Here is a 24,349-nt window from a genome sequence, read left to right on the forward strand (position 1 = left end):
CACTTCCCTCCCTCTCTCCACTGCAATGCAGATTCCCCTGTACATGCTCGGAGATAGCATTTTACTTAATATAAGCCACCTAATGTTTTATTCCCTAGCTATATGTATACCAATTTGGTTCCATAAAATGTTCTGTACCCCATTTCTTGAATAGTGATTGATTGACATTGCTTTTATACTGTTTTGAGTCTCACTTCATTCCCCTATTTTCTCTTTCTGTACCCTATACCTTTATATTTGAAAAATTAATAAATTGTATTTAAAAAAAAGAGAAGATTTCGTTAGGAGTAAGGGGATACAAGGAACTGTCTGTTAGTTAATTTGTATCGAGGAGATTAAATACTTTTTGTAACAATAAAAATGTTTTTGTTTTCTATTATAGCACATTTCATACCTACAATGAATCACTATTTATTAAGACTCTTGTGCTCCTCACTATTGCATGTCCTACTAATGAATAGCAGAATCCTCCACCAGCTACACTAATCTGTTTGCACATTAATGCACTCTACATACCTTGGTTCATGATAATTAAGATAAAAATAATGTTCCAACAGTTTCCAAGTAATGCCATTGTCTTGAGAGTAGTGGAGTAAAACACCTTCCCCTGGCTTGTCAGGGGCTTTGCATGTACTCAGAACAGATTTACTTCCGATTCGTAAAGTAAATTGTAGAAATCTATGGATAGAATTCAGAAATACATTGAAATACCTCATAGCAAAATTTCTTTGACATTTTTTACTCTGATATTATGAAAATAAGCTGTGCAGTAGACATTTTATATTTACAAAATAATCTTATTAGAGTGAAATGCTTGTCTCTTAATGCCATCCATGTTTTTTTTCTCAATATGTAATTCAATTGTCACGATGAATAGACCTAATAAACATACACAAGCTACAAAAATAATGGTTCTGATACACATTTGTCTGGCTGACTAATATCCATCATATAACATACTGTATTTATAAATTCTACAATGGAACATAAGAATGTTAGCACATTGACAGAGCAAGGTTTGCAGAGTATATGGTTATAAATAAAAAAACTATGCAGGTCCTGTGTGTGCAAAATTTCCACCGGATGACCTACCTCTATTGGGAGTAATGGGATTAATACATGAAATATGGAAAGCAGTATATGATGTGAAGGGAAATACATTTATTAAAGAAAATTATATTGTGGTATGATATTCAAAGCATTAATTATTATACTGTAGCACAGCCAAATATTGCATGGCCTGTTACATATCCAATCACTTTTCCTGTGCATGTGGTAGTACACTTCTCAGTATACTGTATTTTGCAACTAAGATATCTGGTTATTAAATGGTGTGATGCACAATATGGTGTGATGGTGTGATGGTGTATTAAATGGTGTGATGCACAATAATTTATTACACCATTTTACATCAAATCATACACAACAACTCCCTCTAGTTTATTGAACTGTAGTGCAGGATCAAACTGTGTTTATAACTCACCTGGACTGTGAGCTGTCAAGGAAGGTGGTAATGAGCTGTCTCCTGCCATCCTTGTTAAAAATCAAAGCTTTGCCACTTGCGAGTACACCGCAACCAAAACTAACTTCAGCACCACGGATAGAGTAGAAGTTGTGGTAGGAAGAGAGTCTGGAACTTGTAAAGCTTTCTGATATAAACACTGGGAAGGTATGTGAAGCCATTTCACAAGCTGGTCCAGAAAAACCTGGCTCGCATCTGAAAAACAGAAAACGGAGAGTAAACCTAAACAGATATAATCCAGAAAAAAAGATAAAAGGGAGGACAGGCTGTAGAAGAAAGGGCTGGAAAGGAAAAGCACGCACAACAAGACTCACATATTGTAATCAATTCCAAAGTCTAGATAGCATCGGGAAAAAATTATTTAAACCGACACCCTTTAATATTCAACTTAATAGATGTTTGTTCCAAGCATTCACAACTACTTGGTCACATTTACTGTATATACACATACATGAATAGTGCAGATGAAATAGCTAATAATTGGACACAAACATGCAGAAGGTAGGTTATTACACAGCAATACATGTAGATGAAATGCCAAAAATGTACTGTAAACGAGGGAAACAAATTAACACTGCACAACATCAGCAGTTTCTAAGAAATATAGTCCTTCATATTTTGAAAGTGATTGAAACATAGAAAATGACAAGAATGATTAGTCAATAAAGAACACTGGAAAAATCAATAGAGTGAAATCTCATCACTCCCAGATAAAGTGGCATGTGGGAGGCCTGACAGACTGTAGTAATGAGTACAGCCAGCACCATCTCAGGTGTTCACAAGATATATGTGACACTCACTTGCAGCCAGTTCTTGTGCACTGTCCTCGGCCTGAGCAGAATTTCAGACAAGATGGTCCAATATAAACTGTAATAGAGAATTAATTCGCAAGTCAGTTGATTTGTGGAGAGATAAAAATGTGTACTCTGATTACAATTGAGAAACTCATGTCATGAGATTCAAGCTATGATAAGCGTACTGAAAGCAAAGGATCCACACTTGCTTTCAGATTATCAGGGGCGCTCTAACATAGGACCAATAAATCTGTTTAGCACGCCACTGACCCCTCTAACATCTTCCGTTACTGAAGATCTGAGACACTCATCTCTATAGTTTATAGAGGTTACAGAATTACATTGCAAATATTCACTATATCTCAGTGTACAGCTGTAAAGCCCTATAGAATATTGAAAATAATTCTGTATACACAAAAATCCTTTATCTGTAACATGATAGAGGGTTAAATAGCCTTTCTAATTATAAAAAAAACTTGGTAATAAGACTTTTTTTTAGGTTTTCTTTCATAGAAAACAATCGCTTTACAATGTAAAGAGAACAATAGCTTTCAGATCATGAGTCTTAGTTTTCAAAGATTTGTCCTTGGCAGGTTTTTTTTGGCCCCTGACAACAAACAGACAATATCCCTGGTATTTAATATTGACCGATTGCTCAGTATTACTTGCCTTGTTTTACTTTAAACATGTATTACTCAGTATCTGTTCTTTATCTGTATGTTATGTCAGTGTTCATATTAGTAAAGGAAAATGAAATAAGTCATGATTAATTAGACATGTTATGATGAGTGGACTTTGTGTGTGTATACAGTGTAATAGAAATGTTTTATGTTTGTGTACTGTAGTCATATGATGTTGGTTAGGTATGGCCTAAAGTTATTTATTTCAAAAAAGGACCTTATACATTATATTGGGATCTTAAATGTTTTAATCAAAATATGAAACAATGCCTCATACTTTCATTTTAGCTAGATACATACAGATGTGCAATAGTAATACACAATGGTTTTACAAAAAATTGCATTTCTAGCTGATTTACTTCTCTCTTTAAATGAGACACAAAATGTTTAGAGAACAACACATGCAAATCCATATACAGAATAGCAAAGTGTCAGAGAAAATTGTTTAAATGTTGGGAAGTTTGCATTATGTAACCTGCCGCAACCAATCAGACATTCTGCTCATAAATCTAACCTGCTGTAGACAGATGAAAGCTAAATACTTGATTGCATTATATCTGTATACCATGCTATTAAATCAGCCCAAGACTTTTCAAAGTCTGAATAACTGATTTATGATATACACTTCTAGTATTTGTACTTGTAAACATGTTATGTTTAAAACATATTTCAAGGTCTGGTATAAACCAATGACTGTGGCTCATGCCAGAAAAAAACACCACATTTTAACATGTACAATTTTTTTTCATGCTAATTAATTTTACTAGTTAATGTGTGAATGTCTGCTTTCAGAATTAGCCATGAGTCTATTAAAAGTTTAACTAAATATGTATAATAAATGGTATACTTTTAGCAGTTTACATTTTTGAGAATAATTTCAGTTTTGCATATGAATCTCCTCCATGTCATAGAGAAATGTTTAGTAGAGCTCATACAGACAATTCAAGAAAAAAAAATAGATTTAATACTTTTGAATTGTTAATATAACAGTTTTGAAATCTCAACTGAGACTAAACTTTGATGTACATCTATTTTATTTAAATGTTGTATTTTAAAATATTATGTAGTTAAATAATTATATGCACAACAATTTCGCTAACATGGAGCAATGCATTTTAACCATGCAAGCCCTGAGTAATAATCACAGTGGTGTAGATAAACAATATATCTTTTCTTTGGCAGATCGTAGAAATAATATTACAACCAATCAACAGAGCAGGATCTGCTGTACAGACACATATGATGCATCAATATTAAATATAAAATTCCTTGGGCAGATAAGATTTTCCTCTATGATTTCCTCAGGCTGGTCGTTATGGTTGACATATTTGATGTGGCTTGGTCCCTGTATTGCATAGAAGCAGGCATGCCATACATAAGGAAAACTTCAGTGGATCCTTACATTCTCCACAATTATATAGTAGCATGGTATACAGTTTCAGAGTTTATTGCATTTGATGTTATGACATTACTTGTACTTTATTGCTTTCAATTTACATTTTTAACTGACAGATATTGGTAACAAGATACTGTAAAGTATAATCAAATTAAGCAGATGTGAAAAGAGGAATGTATCTCCCCTACCCCCTTCATCTCTTATTTTGCATGAAACATCGGACTTCCCCATTGTTAGTCTACTGTATATTACATTTATATATAAATGTACAGTCATAGAAGTAGGCATGCTATGCATAAGAAAAACTCCAGTGGATGCTTATGCTCTCCAGAATTATCAATTATAATTAAATATTCTAGCTTATCTAGTGCCTATGATGGTGCCAATAATGTTCGCTGAGCTCACCATTCATTCCAGATAACATTGCTTTTCTCAAGTCAGTCATATGTGTCATTAAACCAAGGGTAACTATGCTGACTCTACTTCAAAGGCCTATGGGATGTTTAGATTTTGAGGAGCTTGGTGTCATCTAAAGTGTATGTATCCTACATAGGAACCTATAGGAACTTCAGATAAGATCAGGTCAGATAAGGTTTTATGTAATCCTTTAGATGCTATGCCAATAGAAACAATGGGACCAACCCAGGTCTTTACAATATTTCTAGCAGGAAAGGTACATCAAAGCAAATCATTTTACAATCCATATCAGAGAGAACCACTGTACATATTCATATTATGGGGACCAAGTTACATCAAATATGTCAACCATGATGAGCAGCCTGAGAGAGCACATAGAGGAAAAATAAAAAAAGTGATCATAAGAATTATTATTACACACAGACCTGGTTTTAGTGACTTCACAAGGAAGTGGAGTATGGACAGCACAAAAAATGCTTAAAAATACTAGTCTGAGAACCCTTGGCGGCGATGATCAGACAGTCAACGTCAATCTCAGGTGTGACAGTGGGACCGCGGGAATTCAAGGTATCTCTCTTCGCGGATGACATACTTCTTTCTCTGACAAATCCTCAGGAGTCTTTACCTGCCCTATATAAACTTATGGATGAATATGGCCTCCTGTCTGGCTATAAAATTAATTTTGTTAAATCCGAGGCCATGCTCCTCCATGCTTCCCCTTCCCTTAGGTCCAGTTTACAGACTAATTTTGCACTACGCTGGCAGGTCAATAAGATCAAATATCTTGGAGTTTATATCACCTCATCCTATGAGAAATTGTATCGGGAAAATTTCCCCCCCCTTCTGTCAAAAATCAAACAGGACTTAGAGACTTGGAAGAGCTACATCATATCGTGGCTGGGGAGGATTATTGCTATTAAGATGAACTTGGTCCCTAAGCTTCTGTATCTTTTCCAGACTCTTCCAGTGAGGGTTCCCGACTCTGTGTTTAGGGATTTGCATTCCTCCTTTCTAAAGTTTATATGGCGTGCCAAGCCCCCTAGAATTTCGATAGCAGTGCTTAAGAAGCCCAGGGCCCGAGGAGGCAGGGGATTTCCAGACATTAAATTGTATTATTTGGCATCCCACTTGACCCAGGTGGCGGTAACTTATGCGCCTTATCAGTCCATAGCCTGGGTGGACCTGGAGACCCACTATGTTGGGGTCCCCTCCATGGCATCACTCTGGGGTTTGGCTAATATAGATAGGCCACCAGCAGCTTCCTCTCTCCAATCTCTTAAATTCTGCTTATCCCTCTGGGACTCATGTCGGGTCAAATATAAATTGTCCTCCCCTATTTCACCTCTGACTCCCCTTTGGGGCAACCCACACTTCCCTCCTGGCAACTCAACCCAACAATTTAAAAACTGGATAAAGGCGGGATTACGGGTGGTCTCGGACTTGGTGGTTAATCAAACTTGGGCTTCTATGTCTGAACTTCATCATAAATTTGAACCGTTATGTCCGCTCTTTTTTGAGTACTTCCAGGTCCGACACTACGCCATGTCTTTGCCCCCCCAGGAGGCTCTTCGGGCCCCGACCTCCTTCGAGTACATGTGTTTACATTCACCTCTCACTAAGGGGATGATCTCCCAGATCTATAATTGGCTCATAGATTATACCTTTGATACTCCAGGCCGACATGAGCGGGAATGGGAAAATGACTTGGGTCCTCCTCCAGACGACTTATGCTGGGAGGAGGTCAGGGAGGGGATTGCCAAGAGCTCGATCTCTACATTAATTAAGGAAACTGCCTATAAAGTGTACTATAGGTGGTACTATACTCCTGATAAGTTGTCTCGAATGTTTCCTACGGCCACTCCGAGCTGCTGGCGGGAATGTGGCCAGAGAGGTACGATGCTACACATATGGTGGACCTGCCCTCGCATAGTTCCTTTCTGGAACATGGTTCTTACACTCATAAACTCTGTGTCAGAACAACAGATAAGTAAGGATCCCTGGTCATTCCTTCTCTCCCGCCCTATACCTGATGAGAGCGCGCCCTCTAACAGGCTTATCTCTCATTTTCTGGCAGCCGCTAAATCCCTAATAGCAAAGCACTGGAAAGACCCTAGGGCTCCCTCTATGCAGGAGTTACGGTCGTACATAGGACATGTCGCAAGCATGGAAAGTATAACGTGCTACCTTCATGATAAATCATATAACTTTGATAAGGTGTGGGCCCCGTGGTACTTTCTAGAAAGCCGTAGCTGCCTTTCCAGTACGGCTCCTCCTCCTGCAGATGGAACATAGCTCTTGGGCCGCCTCTGGACCCCCCAGGCTGGAATTGGTGCGCGGATGGTGAGTAATGTCTGTATGCTACCCCTCTCTCGTGCAGTCATTGTAACTGTGTGCCCTAGCTTTTCCTAGCAATGTTCCAAGTTTGCGTGCCTATTGGTTTATTAGTTATATTGTTGACAATATTTGTGCCTTTCTACCCCCCACCCTCCCTTCCCTTCTCTTTCCCCCACCGATATAAAAGTATAAAACTCAGAGGAAACACTTTGATTATTAATATTTTTCTTGTCCAAAATATTATCTGTACTGTTCCTGTTGTTTCCTCTACAAATAAAGAGTTTAAAAAAAAAAAAAAAAATACTAGTCTGGTTTTAGAATTTTGTTATTTCTTTTGGGGTCAATCTGCAATCAAAGATCTACCCATATTTCAGACCTCCCAGATGCAGTCACACAGAAATACATTTAGTTTTTATCTTCTGTTTTAACCCCTGTATACTTTCTGGAACTGTTTTGCAATAATATTACTGTATCTCCTTTTGTTATCTGTTTTTTATACATTAAGCATTGTGACTTTACTGTCTTTCAAATTAAGATCAATTTCATATTGTTTTGCATTTGTTTTCTTAAATAATTAATGCGCCATGTTAGCTTGTTTGTTTTTAAATTTACATTAAAGGCAGAAAATTGTTTGGTTAACAATAGCTTAATTTAAATTGTGAATTTTGAGATATGTAAAAGAGTATCTGAAGACTTCCTCAAAGTGTCAACTTTGGAACCACATTCTATTGGTGGCAGAACTGAGCGGATAATAATGAATATAAGATATACTTTTTGGGGAGTTTAATAATTTTTAGACCAGGTGGTTTTGTTTTCTTTAACCCTTTCACCCCCATACGTCATGCCTGCTCATTTAACAATATACATTCATATAAATTCATTTGGCAGAGTAGTGTAAGCTCTATACAATTACAGGCATTTTACACCTATATTTTGTTTTCTCTTTGCATTTGTCAAATATACATATTGGGTCAAGTCTTTCTTGCTCATAACCTGTACAAATAAGACAATTTTTGAGGTTACAATGTCTTTAACAGGAATTTCAGTGTGTATTTCTTGGGGGAGGTTTTATTTTTAACTTTATTCAATCTCTTGTTTGTTCAATTTGTGTGGCATTAGCATTGCTGACTTGCAGTTCTTGGGCCATGGGTTTCGATTACAACCAGGGCCATATCTGTAAGGAATTTGTATGTTCTACCAATGTTTGTGTGGATTTCCTCACTCACTTCAAAGACATACTGGCAGAATAATTGACTTCTGACAAAATTAACACTACTGGGTGTAAGCGTTTGTGAATATAGGGAATATAGATTATAAACTCCACTGGGGGAAAGACTGATGCAAATAATTAAATATTCTCTGTAAACCACTGTGTAATATGTAACTGCTGTATAAATAACTGATAATTATAACAAATAATGTCACGAATGCAGCCACTTAGACATTAAGACACTGTAACCTTCTTCTTTGCATTCTATGTTCAATAAAAGTGGATCAGATGAGTAACATTATCTCGCATCTAGCCAGTCCTACATCTTACCGTATGTTTATGGTATATACAAGGATTTTTTTATTTCATTGATGACTAATCAGATTATGGAACCTATATTTTAAATTAGATTTGGTGAAATTAAAGTACACAAAGAGGCTGATCTCTGTATTTCAGTGGCTGGAGATGAACATGTGATTTGATGAGTCTCCAGAAAACAAGAAATTGTATATGTCACTAAGTGATACTACTACTGTATATTGATTCTGTTTCTTGGTTTGTGTCATAAATAGAGTGGAACTTATTTTTCTGCTGTGTCATATATGTGTGTTTAGAAATTGTATACAGTATCTGTGTGATGAGGTTTTGTGGTGTTTTATAGTCTGTTCTCAACTTGTCATATATCACAGTATATAACGTGTATGTTACACAGAGATTTCCATAGTGATATAAAAGATTTGTACACCTGTCAGCAATTTCTATAATGGCTAGATTTTAGTTCTTGCAAACCAGATCTAGAACAGTATCAGAATCCTAGCTAATATGTAAAAGTGCAATATAAAAGTGCAGTGCTAAAATAATAATAAGATATGTAATAAAATAAAGTAGTATAAAATGATGCATGCATTCATTACATTCACTCAATGTATTTAAAATTACAGTGTGACTGTGTGAAGCATTTTTAAAAAAATCAACATTATTTTTCATGTTATATGCTATATAGAAACAGTAATAGTTATATATGGGCTTTGAATATATAAATGTCACTTACATTTTAAATTGATAATTATTATGAGTTGGAATGAAGTTATAAACATCACACATTAGAAAATGGTAGCAAAAATTCAAGAAACTAACCTGGGGGTAAATGTATTAACTTCTGCTTTTTGCAAGTCGACAATATTCGGCGACTTTGCAGGGGAAATTTAAAGCGGCAATAGCTTTAAAGTCAAAACTTGGCTTTAAAGCTATTGCCACTTTAAATTTCGACTGCAAAGTCGCTGGAAATCGTCGACTTGCAAAAAGCGGAAGTTAATTCATTTACCCCCTGGTCTCAGAAACCCGTAAATCTGAGCGAGAGATAAGTCAGATATAAAAATGTGCACAACATGGATTACTGCACACTGAAACCATATAATGTGTCAATTCATGTGTCTAAAACAACATGCCAAAATACTCACATAAATCACTTATCTAATAAACTGCACAAGGAGTTCCATGGCTGTGTGTACTTTGTGTATATCAAAAAAACAGATGCCTTTTATTGAATTCACACACCACCTCCGTAATCAGCAGCTCAGCTGGGAGTTAGATATCAGAAGCTGGCAATGCTCACACTGTTGCTTCGCCTCCTGTTGTTACATTCCCCTCAATCTATTGAAGTATTAAACTGTGTTGCAACAGAATTTATTAAGTTTGTGCAGTCTGTCATGATGTTCTTTTCTAAAATATAACCATTCTAATACTGTATCTCCAACCCAATGTAGTACAAATATGTGGTATATGTGACCTGTTAAATAACCTACAGCTGGGGAAGATAAACAGGTTAGAAATTATTATGCTAAGTGCACAGATGAGGTTTTGACACAAGATATCAGAACTGAAATGAAGAATCCTGTGTATATGGACTGTGGTTTTAATCATAGGTGCTAATGATCCCTATTCCCTATCTAAAAAAACAAAATACAGCATGAGTGGATAAAAGCTGCCTGTATGCACCAACCCTTATACACATATGCAGTGTTAAGGAAAATAAAATTATGAATAGTTGTGGATTGTTTTGAATTTGCAAAGCCCATCACTTGCCTAATGTCCATAATCAGGAAACAATCCCCCACTTGCAGAACTCCATTTTTTCTGAAAGTGTTTTCTATTATGTAAAGCATATACACTTACAGTTTGGTACTGTACACTAACATATTGAGATACACGTACATTTAAACTAGTCTATATTTAATAAATAAGTGATGGGTGATAATTACTGCATATGTTGTTCATAAATGGATACAAACAGAAAATATCATCTTGACACAATGTTACTTGCATACAACACTTCACTCTGCATTAATCTGCCCTTTGGCAATTTACAATTCAGAGACATACACTGATAACAGCCACAACATTAAAACCACCTGCCTAATATTATGTAGGTCCCCCTTGACCCGTCAAAACACCTCTAACCCGTCATGGACTCCACAAGACCTCTGAAGGTGTTCTGTGTTTTTCCAGCACATCCCCCAGATGCCCAATCGATTTGATTAAAATATGGGAATTTGGAGGCCAAGTCAACACCTCAAACTCTTTTTCATGTTCCTGAAACAATTGATGAACAATTTTTTCAGTGTTGCAGGGCTCATGATCCTGCTGAAAGGGAATATCATTGCCATGAAAGGGTATATTTGGTCTGCAACAATATTTAGGTAGGTGGTATGTGTCAAATTAACATCCACATAAATGCGAGGACCCAAGGTTTCCCAGTAGAACATTGCTCAGAGCATCATACTGCCTCTGCCCGCTTGCCTTCTTTTCACAGGGCATCCTGGTACCATCTCTGCACATAGCTCTTCTGGGAGATTGGACTAAATGGGCTAGCCTTTGTGCCAAACGCGCATCAATGAGTCTTGGGTGCCCCATTACCCTGTTGCAGATTCACCGGTTGTCCTTCCTTGGACCACTTTTGGTCGGTACTAACCACTGCATACTGGGAACACCCCGCAATATCTGTCATTTTCGAGATGCTCTTGACCAGTTGTCTTGCTGTCACAATTTGACACTTGTCAAGGTCGCACAGATCCTAACTCTTGCCCATTTTTCCTGCTTCAACTACAAGAATTGACTGTTCACTTGCTGCTTAATATATCCCACCCATTGAAAGGTGCCATTGTAACGAGATAATCAATGTTACTTCACTTGGCAGTTTTTTTAATGTTGTGGCTGATTGGTGTATGTTATTGTTAATGACAAATGTGGTTTTGTTTACCAGTGTAACTACAATAATGTAATGATGCACTAATTAAATTATCTAGTCACTTTAGTTACTTTAACCAAACTTACAAGGATTCATGGTTTTGTAGAAGCTTTCAAAACATTCTGAATACACATAAAAAAGATGAAAATCAACATTCTGAATAAGCACAAATAATACTAACAGAGGATGACACACACTATTTGAAGTATGTCTATTTTCTTACCCTCAAAAATTATACTAATATACAGATATTACAGTCATTATTACATTTTCTATACTATTTAAAGAAAAACAATTATGAGATTATTATTATTATTATTAAAAACCTTTTCTGCAGATCAAGTAAGGTAAAATGCTGGAACTAACTGTTATCAAGCGCCCACATGTTTCCCACAACGGGTCCATTCTGTCGCCACCGTAGTCTTGTGTCCCTAGTCAGAGCTGCATTGGGAAGAGGAATAGTAATTCTACTCCACCTGCATGAAAAAATGTGTATGTTAAAATAGAATAATATAATGACTGCATAAAACAAGCTTATGTGTCTATTATGTGGATCCAGACTTTGAAAATGGAATTGTGTTGTGAAGTGGAAAGAGGTGCTTGTTTTATTTATAACATACCTAAATATTTTGCACATCTACTTTGAGGTTTAAAAGTGACATTTTACAGTATAACTATAAACAGGGTTTGAGTATGATCATCTGATTGTGAGAGCATGGTATGGTGTGATTTGCTGTCAGAAGAAAACTATTCAGGTTAGCGTAATACCAAATATTAAAGTAATAGTCATACCTGATTCTAACAAGTGAGAAAAAATACTTACAATGTGAAATAGTAATAATTGCAATCTAACTGACGATGTCTTATTTGAGATCAGTTATATCTTATTTGTAGTTCAATAAGCATGGTGGCTTAGTGGTTAGCACTTCTGCCTCACAGCACTGGGTTCATGAGTTCAATTCCCGACCATGGCCTTATCTGTGTGAGTTTGTATGTTCTCCAAAAACATACTAGTAGGTTAATTGGCCTCTATCAAAATTGACCCTAGTCTCTCTGTGTTTGTGTGTGTGTGTGTGTGAGTTTGTATGGTCTCCAAAAAGTTAATTGGCTGCTATCAAAGTCTCTCTGTCTGTGTGTGAGTTAGAGAATTTAGACTGTAAGCTCCAATGGGGCAGGGACTGATTTGAGTTCTCTCTCTGTGGAATTAATGGCGCTATATAAATAGCTGAGGATGATGATTCAGCAGCTTGAAACTCACTTGCAATGGAAATAAGGCTTGATTTAATATCCAATAGAATGTAAATGCATTATTAACTAGAAAGAGTCTCATCCTGCATTTTTCAGTTACTAGACTTTAATTATCTACAAACATAATTGTAAAACAACTTATTTAGGATCAGCTGATGTGTGTTATGATATAAAACAATTCAGTAAATCTGGCTAGGATAATGATAATCAGGCAAATCAGCAAAAATGTGCCTCAATGTTGATTTGCTTATCTCTATCTATTACCAGGGACACGGTGAGGGGTGGGAGGCAGGTACAAAGTACCAGGGCCCAGGCCTGCCTGTGTAATGGGAGGGATACCAACCTGGTGTGGCCATGTCCCCTTTGGCGCCTATTGAAGGGGCCCCAAGAAGTTTCTGTACCGAGGCCTGAAACGCCTCTTGGCAGCCCTGCCAATTACTATGTTAAGGTTAAAGTTCCCAGATTCATCTTACCCACTGTAGTTGTCAGATGAGTAGATAGTGCTGTGTGGAAGATGGGGTCCAGCACAAAGCTCAGGAAGACATTCAGAATGCAGAAGGGACCAGGTCCGGCCATGATTGGTTGAGAATTCCAAGCTAACACTGACAACATACAATTAATATTAAAATAAACATTTCAAAATCATACATTACTAACTGAATAAAATAGATAGGAAACTCATACCGAAAGAGTATGACCACACAATAACATATTGAACATTTTGTGCTTGAACTAAAAAAACCATAAAAATAAGTCAGAGAAATTGAGTAGATCTAAAATATCAGACTGCGGAGAAAAGGTGAAATATTACTGAAATCTATGATTACACTTCAACACATATGCCCACAAAATAATTCTTCTCAAGTAACAGCTGTGTGGTCAAGGTCAAGTTTGCTTCATCTAAAATGTGTCTATAGGGCCAACCCAGCACACTTGAAGGTGCATGACTGGTCTCCGGAAAAATATGTAGAAGCACGATGTGCAAAAGTGTATATATCACATTAGAAACATCCTACCACTTCAGACCTTCCCCTTTCATTAAATTTATATTTTCCTTTTTGTCTCATAAAACACAGCTTGGTGGTTTATCCTCAGTTATGGATTTAATAATTTGTGAGAATAAGGGGAAATCAGGACTGTCTTTATTACACATGGCTAGAGATGAGTAATATAGGGGTAGCATGTTGGGTGAGTCTAGCTTAGCACAGAATAGGCTGTTGCACAGAGGTGCGAAGTTCCAGTGACAAAATCTTCGAGTTCTACTTTGATTTCTCCATCCTGGGGAAAGTCATTCCATGCTGTAAGTAGGAATTTGCATTCTGTAGCATTTATAGCCTATAACTAGAGCTAGGACAACTGTCATTCAGCTGTGTGGTGTGGTTGGGGTAGGACTGGAAAACTTGGGGTAAAATTAAGTTGTTGAAACATACAAAATTGTCTATGAAACTGTGTGAAATATTTGCCTAATGTGGAATAATATTTCACGAAACAGTTCAGACAATTTTGTTCTTCTCTACACTTTCTTGTGGATAAAGATTTTTTTCATGAAGTTAACCTAGAATTGGACTTTGCTACTAAAATGCAATTGGAAGGTTTTGTAGTGTGAAAATGGCTGTGCACCTTACTACAAAGGGGAGCCCTTAAAAATGTGCCTTCTCCACCCCTTTATCTCATTTTAATAACCTTACTGGGGAAAATGGAATCCTATTTTAAGCAATGATCATAGATTTTGCATGTGCAAATGGTGGTGTCTGAGGGAGTGTAAAATTCAGCTTAGACCTCATTACGTACCCACCCACATGTCATAATGAGACTTTGTTTTGCATTTACTCAACTATAAGGGTGGCCCCATGAATTTGTTGTACCGGGGCCCTGAATTCCTCTTGGCAGCCCTGGGCACATTCCCTAGCTGCAGAGCATTTTTCTCCCTGGTAACGGCCTTGAGTTTTATACATTTTCAGAGCTGTTGGATATCACCCATTGGCCTATACTTTAATTGAAAAATATTTTGTACTTCCTGATATACATAACATAGGAATACAACATGACCAGTTATGGTGCTCAGTCTAAATATTCAGATATTGGCAGCAGTTGCTGCTGGAGAGTGCAAGTTCTTATAAGGTATTACATACCAGTGATGAGGTTGGAGACTGCAACAAGACAAATAAAGTGAATTTATTTGATCACCGGAGGATCTGACTACTATTAACCAAAATCATAACACTTGGTGGAGTTTCTGCTCATGTTCTGAAACTATTCAGCATTGCAAAAGAATAACTGAGGATTGACAAGTTTGATTGAGGGAAAGCTCTTATGAGGACCAGTGCAAATTTAATCTGCAAGCATTAGCTTTATGGCGTTTCTAATATTTACATAACCATCTGGGACTTTGAGCTCCTACTTTAGAAGCCGAATAGACCGCTGCTCTGCATAGCACGACAATCAATGATGTTTGGAACAAAGGGGGGTATGGAGCTGCCTAGCACTTCAAAATAACTATAAAGGCATCAGGGTTGTGACCGACCCCGTCGCCATTATAGTATGGGCACGCTCCTGCCCCGATTGATAAAGTAGCAAAGTTGTGACTCAGGTATGCAAAAGATACCACAAATAAAAAAAAGAGGAAAAATGGTGTACACGAACAAAGCAGAAACATACAGCTAATAAAGGGAGCTATAAATGAATAAATTAGTCTGCACTGCTAATAAACTATTTTATTATAGATAGTTAACCCCACTAATTATATATGAAAATGGAAACCAAAACAGCTTTAAAGTGTGTAATTATTCCATTGCATGTCATTGATTATTTTTACTAACTGTTTGCTTTTACCATAGAATAGGTTGGACAAAAATCCACTAGGATAAGTGTGTTTATAGTATGCACTTTAATGTGTGTGGCTCCACACACTGCTAAAGATTACTGATAGGTTTTAATACACTGCAACAGCGTCCCTGTGTGCAATAAATCCAAGCAATTGAAAGGGATTACTGTCATCCAGCTATGCCTATTGTATAAATGAGAATGTGTCAGTATGCTAATGCATAACATATACTATTACAATTCCACATGCGGTGTGTATAGAAATGTCTTTAACCACCTTCTTTCAGAATTATGTGAAAGCAAGAAATGTATTAAACTTGCTTTTCCTTTAAATGTGTATGCAGCTCAGACAAGTAGCTACAAAAATGTATGTTTTTATAGGTTCAATTGTAAGTAATTGGTAATATCCCAGGCATAAATTTAAGCTTAATAAATGTTATGCCTTTGTTAATGGATTCATTTGCTAATTATTGTGCATAGCTTGGATATATGGAAACTCGTTTAGAATTAGGAACAACTAAAGCTAAAACATGCAAATTTGCACCTGGATAAAACATGTAATGCAATTTTTTTGCAAGCATGGAAAGTACTGCTTGCTTTGCATGTAACACACATATGCTGTCCAACTTTGTTTTTGCATTGCAATTTAGAGATGAGCTAGGACTCCAAACTCTATTTTGTGTACACATTTTAAATTTGGACAACATGCAGTGCAACATGCTTTTGCCAAGATGCAATACTGCAGCTTTTAGCTGGATTTACTCTTAACTCTAAATTGGGCCCATAGTATATATATTTTGTTCGAGATCAGTACAGGCTGATTGCTTTACTTAGCCAACTGCATGAAAAAAACTTTAAAAATACATGCTATATTAGTAAATACTTTTAAATAAAATGCATTTATTAAATGCATTCAATGCACAGCACAAAACACCTTGATATTGCACCCACTAGATTGTCTCCACAGTCCACATCAAGGTGTATAATGCCCCTTTGGATATGCCCCAACCTACAGGTGCACTTAGGTGTGCCAACCGTAAAAATCTGAAGAAATACACTGTGCAAAAGTGGAAACATCACATCAAAGGTGCACCCTTTAAACTAAACTTTGCCATTTTTCACTTAAAATATACCGCATTTATGACTTAAATTAGTTCATGGATTGAAGGGACATTATAACTATTTATTATATGTGGCACTTTTGTTTGAAGTTTACATTGGGCAAAGTGCACTTAGCAATTGTGTTTCTCCCCAAGTACCAATGAAAGGTGCAAGATGAATTCCATTCATAGTATGGGATGATCCCTGCTAGCTGGTACAAAATTCAAGTCCTTCTGCAGAATGAAATCATTTGTGTGCTACTTTGCCCAGAGATGAACTCCACAAAAAAAATATGCTCCACTCCTCATTTCAATAATCTCAATCTTGTTTTGCACTAATCTTAAAAGATCGATGTCCCAATGTACATACTCCGCAATTTTGCTTTGAAAACCTAAGAACTCTGACAGAAATCTAGGTACACTTGCACAAATCAAAGTGCATGGCACACCCAATGAGAATTTTGTGCTGTAAATAAGGTCAATTGTGTCTAGTTGTGTATGTCTGTGCCTCAGGCTATTAATAAAATGGCACATATGGCAAGCAAGATGACCACACTGGCAAACAATAAATCATTCTGTATGATGGGTATTTTAAAGGTGGTAACTAAGCATGATCAATGCAGTGCTTGTCTTGCACGTGACACCGTCCCACTTGAAGTTGTCAGTAATACCCCATTCATACTGCACCAAAAACCCGGGTTTTTGCAGGGGCACGCTGAAAAACCCGGGTCTTGGTGCAGTATGAATAGTCCAACCACAAAATCCTGGGTCTAAAATCCCGGGACTTAGACCCGGGATTTTGCGAGGGGTAATTCCCGTGTTGGACCCCGCTAGCCTGCGGTATGAATGGTGCAACCCGTGTAATTCCCGGGTCTCACCATTCATACGGTAAAAAAAATAAAATTGTTAAGTAAAAAAAAAGATTTTAATTAAAAAAAAAATACATAAGAAATGTTTACTTAACTTATTTTCAGCCAGCGGTGTCTCCGGTGCGTTGCAGGCTGTCAGGGGGACCTCTGGGTACTAAAATGACGTCATTTCTAATGGACTAGAAATGACGTCATTTTAGTACCCAGAGGTCCCCCTGACAGCCTGCAACGCACCGGAGACACCGCTGGCTGAAAATAAGTTAAGTAAACATTTCTTATGTATTTTTTTTTTATTAAAATCTTTTTTAACACTTTTTTTTTTTATAAAACCCGGGTCGGGCAGGTGCAGTATGAACCCGCCCGACCCGGGAATCTTGTTATCTTTACTGCCCTGTGCCCCGGCAATATCCCGGGTTAACTACCCGGGATATTGCCGGGGCGGCAGTATGAAAGTGGTATAAGCACATTTTCCAATTTAAGAGCTCTAAGTGTTCTATGCAATTACAGGGCAACCAAATGTGCACACAATACACAACACAATATTAGCTTAATGCATACCACTGAGATTACATTAAATCACCTCATCTTTCTTGCCTTGGTTCTGTAATATTACATTCAGGGTTGTGGTTATTTAGTGAGTAACAGGGCATGTGGGACATAGATATAAAGTGTTGGGACACAAACCCTTTATGGGTTTGTGGATGGACAAACACAAACGCACTGGAGCTCACACAAAGACATGCATTTTAGACTTGCACTGTACTTTCTAAATTGCCCAAATTGTTTTCGACTAAGACTATATTCTCAGAGTTGCATAAACAGTCACAAATGTATTTAGAACGTTAAAATATGTCACAGAATGCTGACGTTTATTTTTGTTTTTCCCTTAACTAAAAAATACTGTATCATTCATTCAGTCTACAGACAGACCGTGCCCTTTTACACCTTGTATCCATGACAGGAAAGCCTTATGCCCACCATGGGAGATCCTATGATGTTTAAAGGGCATCTGGCAAAAGAAGTCAGCAGGATTAATTAGTAGGACACCATCACTTTCATCCTTGCTATGAATAGCAGGAATGTCAGCTGATCTGTACCAATTGTGCATTGATAGTTCTGATGAGTACAGTTACAGTAAGATAAGATACTGCTTACTATGACAAAGGCAATACGTGCTTATGTTTATGGCTGTACCTGTTTCCAGGCTGATGTGATCCACATCCAAGATTGATAGAGAATTGTATCATGTGGGATTCAGTGGAGGGTAGAACAGGAAGAACATGGAAAAAGTCCACAGCCCAGACATTTAAGTGGTGTCCTCGGTGACTATTTTGCTTGAGACAAAATTTAGTGGCGGGAGTCTGCAGGTCTGGGCTTATGACAGTAGAAACCAGAGATGGAACCTTAAAACAACACAAAACAGTAACTTAGAAACAGTTTTTAAATACTCTAAATGTCATCAAAGCAATACCTCTACTGCAATGTACATATATTTACAAGAAATATTAAATTATCTACCACTGCTTTTTCCATCTGATATCAATTAGTCATTGATCTTTTTGAAATGTACATGAAAATTGTTTGAAAAAAATAGGCTGTAATTGTTTGGTGCTCTTGTCTCGTGCATCACATAATAAAAGGTTTAACATATAGCTGGGGTCATGAGTTCAATTCCCAACCATGGCCTTATCTGTGTGGAGTCTGTATGTTCTCCCATGTTTGCGTGTGTTTCCTCCAGTTGCTCTGGTTTCCTCCCACAATCTAAAAACATACTAGTAGGTTAATTGGCTGCTATCAAAATAGACCCTAGTCTCCTTCTCTCTGTCTGTGTGTATGTTAGGGAATTTAGACTGTAAGCTCCAATGGGACAGGGAATGATGTGACTGAGTTCTCTGTACAGCGCTGCGGAATCAGTGGCGCTATATAAATAAATGGTGATGATGATATATAGCTTAGTAAAAGACTGGTCAGTGTGCTATCTATGGAAATGCTTAGATTTGTGACATTTAATTTATTTTATCCTTTGGACAATAATATTCAGGGCAGCATGTTCTAAAAGCCACAACACAATTCTGTTCTTGCAGAAACCCTGAATCCTGACTTAAAACAATAACAATGTTGACAATCTATGCAAGGTAAAAAAAACGGAATTTGCTGGCGCTATATAAATAAATGTTGATCATGATTATGAATATTGTTTCAGAAATATCTTTTCTTGCACAATTACCTTGTACGATGAATAGGAAAGTGTATCCATAACAATGTGCTCTTTTTTCCCATCAACCTGTGCATAGAGGATGATGTCATTCTCATGGGATTCCCCTGGACTGCACAGTCCACCTAAACATAGCAACATGCCATAAATTAATTCCATTTTCGAAGCAAAACAGTTTAAAAATCATATCTAAAATTTTCATTAATACAAGCCAAGTGAGGCACAGATTGAAATTTCCATACACATAATTTATATTTTAAAATAGCAGCTGTTTCCATGCCCAGCATGTCTGCTGCTAGACAGACACTTTTGTGGTAAGCAGTGATATCACATTGTTGTATATTGGGATTTTTACAGTATAGGGTTTTGTGACTATTTAAAATGCCATTTTAATTGTTAGTAATTTGTCACTAGTGCTACTAATTTACTAAAATAGGGTTTACACTTTAAATATGATTGTCAAAGTAAATTTAACAAGGCACACGTATGATTTTCAGTAGCTGTGTGCTTGGCTCCAGGTCAGAAGGGGAAATTTTTACTTGAGGCAATAATCTCACGTGCTCCAAATTGAGAGTCAGGAATCCATATAACATAGTCGCAATGATAATTATTTAAGTTGTGCCGCTTCAGGCGTAAGGAGATGTAAGTTATTGATATGCAAAAAACTATGGGGGGGACTCTTAAGGGGAAAGGGTTTGGAGAGAGGGAGAGGGGATTCGGTTTGCCACTGCCAGCTCTCAACTCTGCTCAAGATAACAACCAAATCGTCCCTTGCATGAAACCATGTTTCCTGTAGTGGTCAGAGGCAAACCGGGGGGGGGAGGGGGGGGGGGGTTACTAGTGCCTGGAAAACCCCCTCCAAGCCTGGGGCACTGTGTTTGCTGGACCCTGCTCCCCACTTCACACGGCTCTGCTCGAAAAGAGAGAGCTGCGTGCACCTAACAGTAGTGCACGCAGCATTGCCCATGTATATTATGGGGATAGGAAGAGTTGGAGAGCAACCAAGCACTCTCTAAAATTATAACCACGCCCCCATGCATGCTGGTCACACCCACTGGCGGCATGGTGTGGAAACCCCCCTCTGCAAATCCTGTGTTTGCCCCTGGTGGTGCCTGTATTATAGCTACCAACATTTCTGATATTACCCATCACATACAAACCATTTGAAATGTGACATTGTTCTTAGACAGTATGACTTTACTGCTCTGCATTCACTGAGCAAAATGGTGACATGTAATGTGACTTTTTCTTCTCCACTTTTAGATTAAAGACACAGATAATTTCACACAGGGATTTTACAGATCAAATTAAAAGCAAAAGCTTCTGGCAATAACAAACTACAGAACAATGTCTCACTAAATTTTGCAGTTCTATGAAGAAAATAACACTATTTGAAACTAAAGGTGAGACCTGTATCAAATGCAAAGAATGACTCCGAACTGAACTACACATTGATTCTGTGTCTGAGATAACATTTCCATTAACAGATTCACAAGGTCAGGAAACTCTTTTCCTGTTGTTCTTCCAGGTGTTTAACAAGTGGAATACAGTAGACCTGGAGTTCACGCAAACTTCTTTTCCTGTGGTCTGCTCTAGCCAAACAAGGTCCTGGAACTAATCACACTAGTATCCAGCGCCTCTCCCCAGCATGCTTTCTAGATAGAGTGCCAGTGTTCACTAGGTAAACATGTTTTCACAGTCAAGGCATCAGAAAAAAAAGAAATCTTAATTATCACTTTACATTTTATCAGCAGTTCATGTTAATATAATGCAATCCTGGTAATTATTTCAGCATATCTTTGTTTCATCTGATAAAACTACAACTTAAGTAAAGAAATGTTCAACGTACTATTAACAGAAATGAAGAACAAGTAAACCCATTACTGGGCATTATTCATGAATATAATCATTGATTTTCTGCTATTAATGCTTTCCTGCCATTTACAATTTTTCTTTGGTCCTATCAACATTACCAGTGCCGGATGAAGGGCTACAAGGGCCTGGAGATGAATATTCTGAAGGGTCCAAGGCAAGCAGTGCTATGCTACCTAAGGGTGTGTGATAAGTGCTTTTGGCATGTTCTTTGGCTGGCATGTCTAGAGCCTAAACATTATACACACACTCTAACCATCTCCCTTTTCCTTATATGATCTAGCGTAACACTAACTGGTTTGTGCAACATGTAAGAGAAGCAGATTCATATTTAGATATTTTAGTACCCTGGTCGAGAAAGAACACTGATGTTCCCCCATCTAGGTTTAGAGTGCAAGACCCCTTTCATTTTCCTCATTATGAATGGATGAAATGAAGCAATTAGTCTCCAACCAGCAACCCTCCTGGCTTTACTCCCTGGTTGGGGCCATATCACATAGCTAGTCATGGCTCTGAATGTAGCTATAAAAAAATTAAATCTGCATCGATATCAGCACTTCCTCATCTGCCTGCAGCGATTCATTAAAATCAAATCTACATTGCCACCATTTATATGTTTTAAATAATGGCAATGCAAATATAATTTTGAAAATGGCATTGCTAATATATACTATTTTAGCCATTTGTACCAGCACTGCCCAGGTTGTCCCACCATTTATAAAATCAAATCTGCAAAGCCAGCATATCTGCCTTATAGCAACACTACCCAGCCTGCTCAGAACCATTTATAAAATCAAATTCATATATGAAATGAAAGTGGCATTGTAAATTGATTTCTATAACTGTCTGGGAGCAATCTGAGGGGCCGTGATATGATGTATCTTTTTTTTGGGGGTGCAGTTTATCAATTAGTCCTGACTCCTCCCCCCTCTACAGTCCTGACTCCTGTAGGACCTGTGCCCTACAACACTATGGGCCTGATTTAAGGAAAGTAAGGCAAAAAAGAGAGAAACTTTTCTTCTGGAGAAACCATGTTGCAATGTAAGGAGTGCAAATTAGTTTATAATTTTGCACATAAGTTAAATACTGATTGATTTTTCAAGTAGCACACAAATAATTTATAGCTTTATTTCTACACTGAAATTCAAAGCTGATCTAGGACATATCCTTGCCCAACTATAAATCTGTCATCACATTTTAAATTTACATCGCCCTCCAATGCAACATCGTTTTGTCAAGGTGCAAAGTTACTCCTTTGTTTGCTTTACTTTCCAAATGAATCAGGGTCTATCTGAAACACAAATTAATATGTTTTCGGATAGAAGTCGTCAGGTTTTTTCCTTGCTTCATATTAAGTAAAACACTACATAGCTATAAAATCACAACAATAAGAGCAACAAATAGATGTGTCTGCCCCATCATCACAATGTTCCCCCTTTATCACACAGCTGCTCCCTTCATCACACTCTGCACCTTCATCACACAGTTCCCCCTATATCATACAGCTCCCCCTTCATCACATTGCTCTACCTTCATCACACTGGGCCCCCTCCATCACACTAGGCCCCCATCAGCATCATCATCATCAACTATTTATATAGCGCGACTAATTACGCAGCGCTGTACAGAGACCTCATTCACATCCGTCCCTGCCCCAATGGAGCTTACAGTCTAAATTCCTTAACACACACAGACAGACACACATACTAGGGTCAATTTGATAGCAGTCAATTAACCTACCAGTATGTTTTTGGAGTGTGGGAGGAAACCGGACCACCCGGAGGAAACCCACGCAAGCACGGAGAGCACCTGGAGGAAACCCACGCAAGCCCATACAAACTCCTCACAGATAAGGCCATGGTGGGGAATCAAACTAATGACCCCAGTGCTGAGAGGCAGAAGTGCTAACCACTGAGCCACCATGCTGCCCCTTATTGCATTGTGCCCCCCTTTTCATACTGTGCCCTCCTGTCACACTGCTGCCCATTTCACATTGTGTCCCCTTTTTACACTGTGCCCTCCTATCACACTGCTGCCCCTTTTCACAATGTGCCCCCTTTTCACACTGTGTCTTCCTATCATACTGTTGTCAAATTAACTTTAATAAGGCACACATATGATATACATCAGTTCTGTGGCTCTGTACTGTGCAAGGTCAGAAGGGCAGAAATATACTTGAGGTAATCATCTAACGTGCTCCCTTTCCTGCAGTAGTCCAAATGGAAATGTCAATTAAGTGACACGAATTGAGGGTCGAGAATCCATATAATATAGCGTAATAAAAATTATTTAAGTTCTACCAGCTGAAGTGATCATCAGCACTATTTCACCAGCTGTCCAGTATGTTCAAGAGATACGCCTCCTAAAAGGTGTATGTGTGGATGCGCCAACATCTAATTGTGTAGTAGTAATTCTGTGAACACGCTGTTACGGTATTTAGCCTATGCTCCTCTGTTCTGCCTTTCCAGCCGTAAGGAGATGTAATTCATCTATATGCAAAAAACTATGGGTGGGCGTGGGGGGGTTCTTAAAGGAAAGAGTTTCGAGATAGGGAGAGGGGATTCAGTTTGCAGTTACCAGCTCTCAACTGTTGTTCAAGATAACAAGCAAATTCTCCCTTGA

At 37.8% G+C, this 24,349-nt stretch overlaps 1 protein-coding gene across 4 annotated transcripts in view; it reads right to left on the reverse strand.

Annotated features, from left to right (window-relative positions):
• RELN (reelin) overlaps positions 1 to 24,349 on the reverse strand; it is a 447,264-nt gene that overhangs the window by 148,183 nt on the left and 274,732 nt on the right. For all 4 annotated transcript variants that reach the window (XM_075208761.1, XM_075208759.1, XM_075208760.1 and 1 more), the window contains exons 13-19: positions 19,868 to 19,980; positions 18,835 to 19,043; positions 13,322 to 13,450; positions 11,967 to 12,076; positions 2,323 to 2,389; positions 1,484 to 1,717; positions 517 to 678 (exon numbers count right to left, since the gene is read on the reverse strand). In XM_075208761.1, the coding sequence (XP_075064862.1) occupies positions 517 to 678; positions 1,484 to 1,717; positions 2,323 to 2,389; positions 11,967 to 12,076; positions 13,322 to 13,450; positions 18,835 to 19,043; positions 19,868 to 19,980 (1,024 nt within the window). The remainder of the gene's footprint in view (positions 1 to 516; positions 679 to 1,483; positions 1,718 to 2,322; positions 2,390 to 11,966; positions 12,077 to 13,321; positions 13,451 to 18,834; positions 19,044 to 19,867; positions 19,981 to 24,349) is intronic.

Source organism: Mixophyes fleayi, chromosome 4, assembly GCF_038048845.1.
Source record: "Mixophyes fleayi isolate aMixFle1 chromosome 4, aMixFle1.hap1, whole genome shotgun sequence".
Classification (NCBI taxonomy): Eukaryota; Metazoa; Chordata; class Amphibia; order Anura; family Limnodynastidae; genus Mixophyes; species Mixophyes fleayi.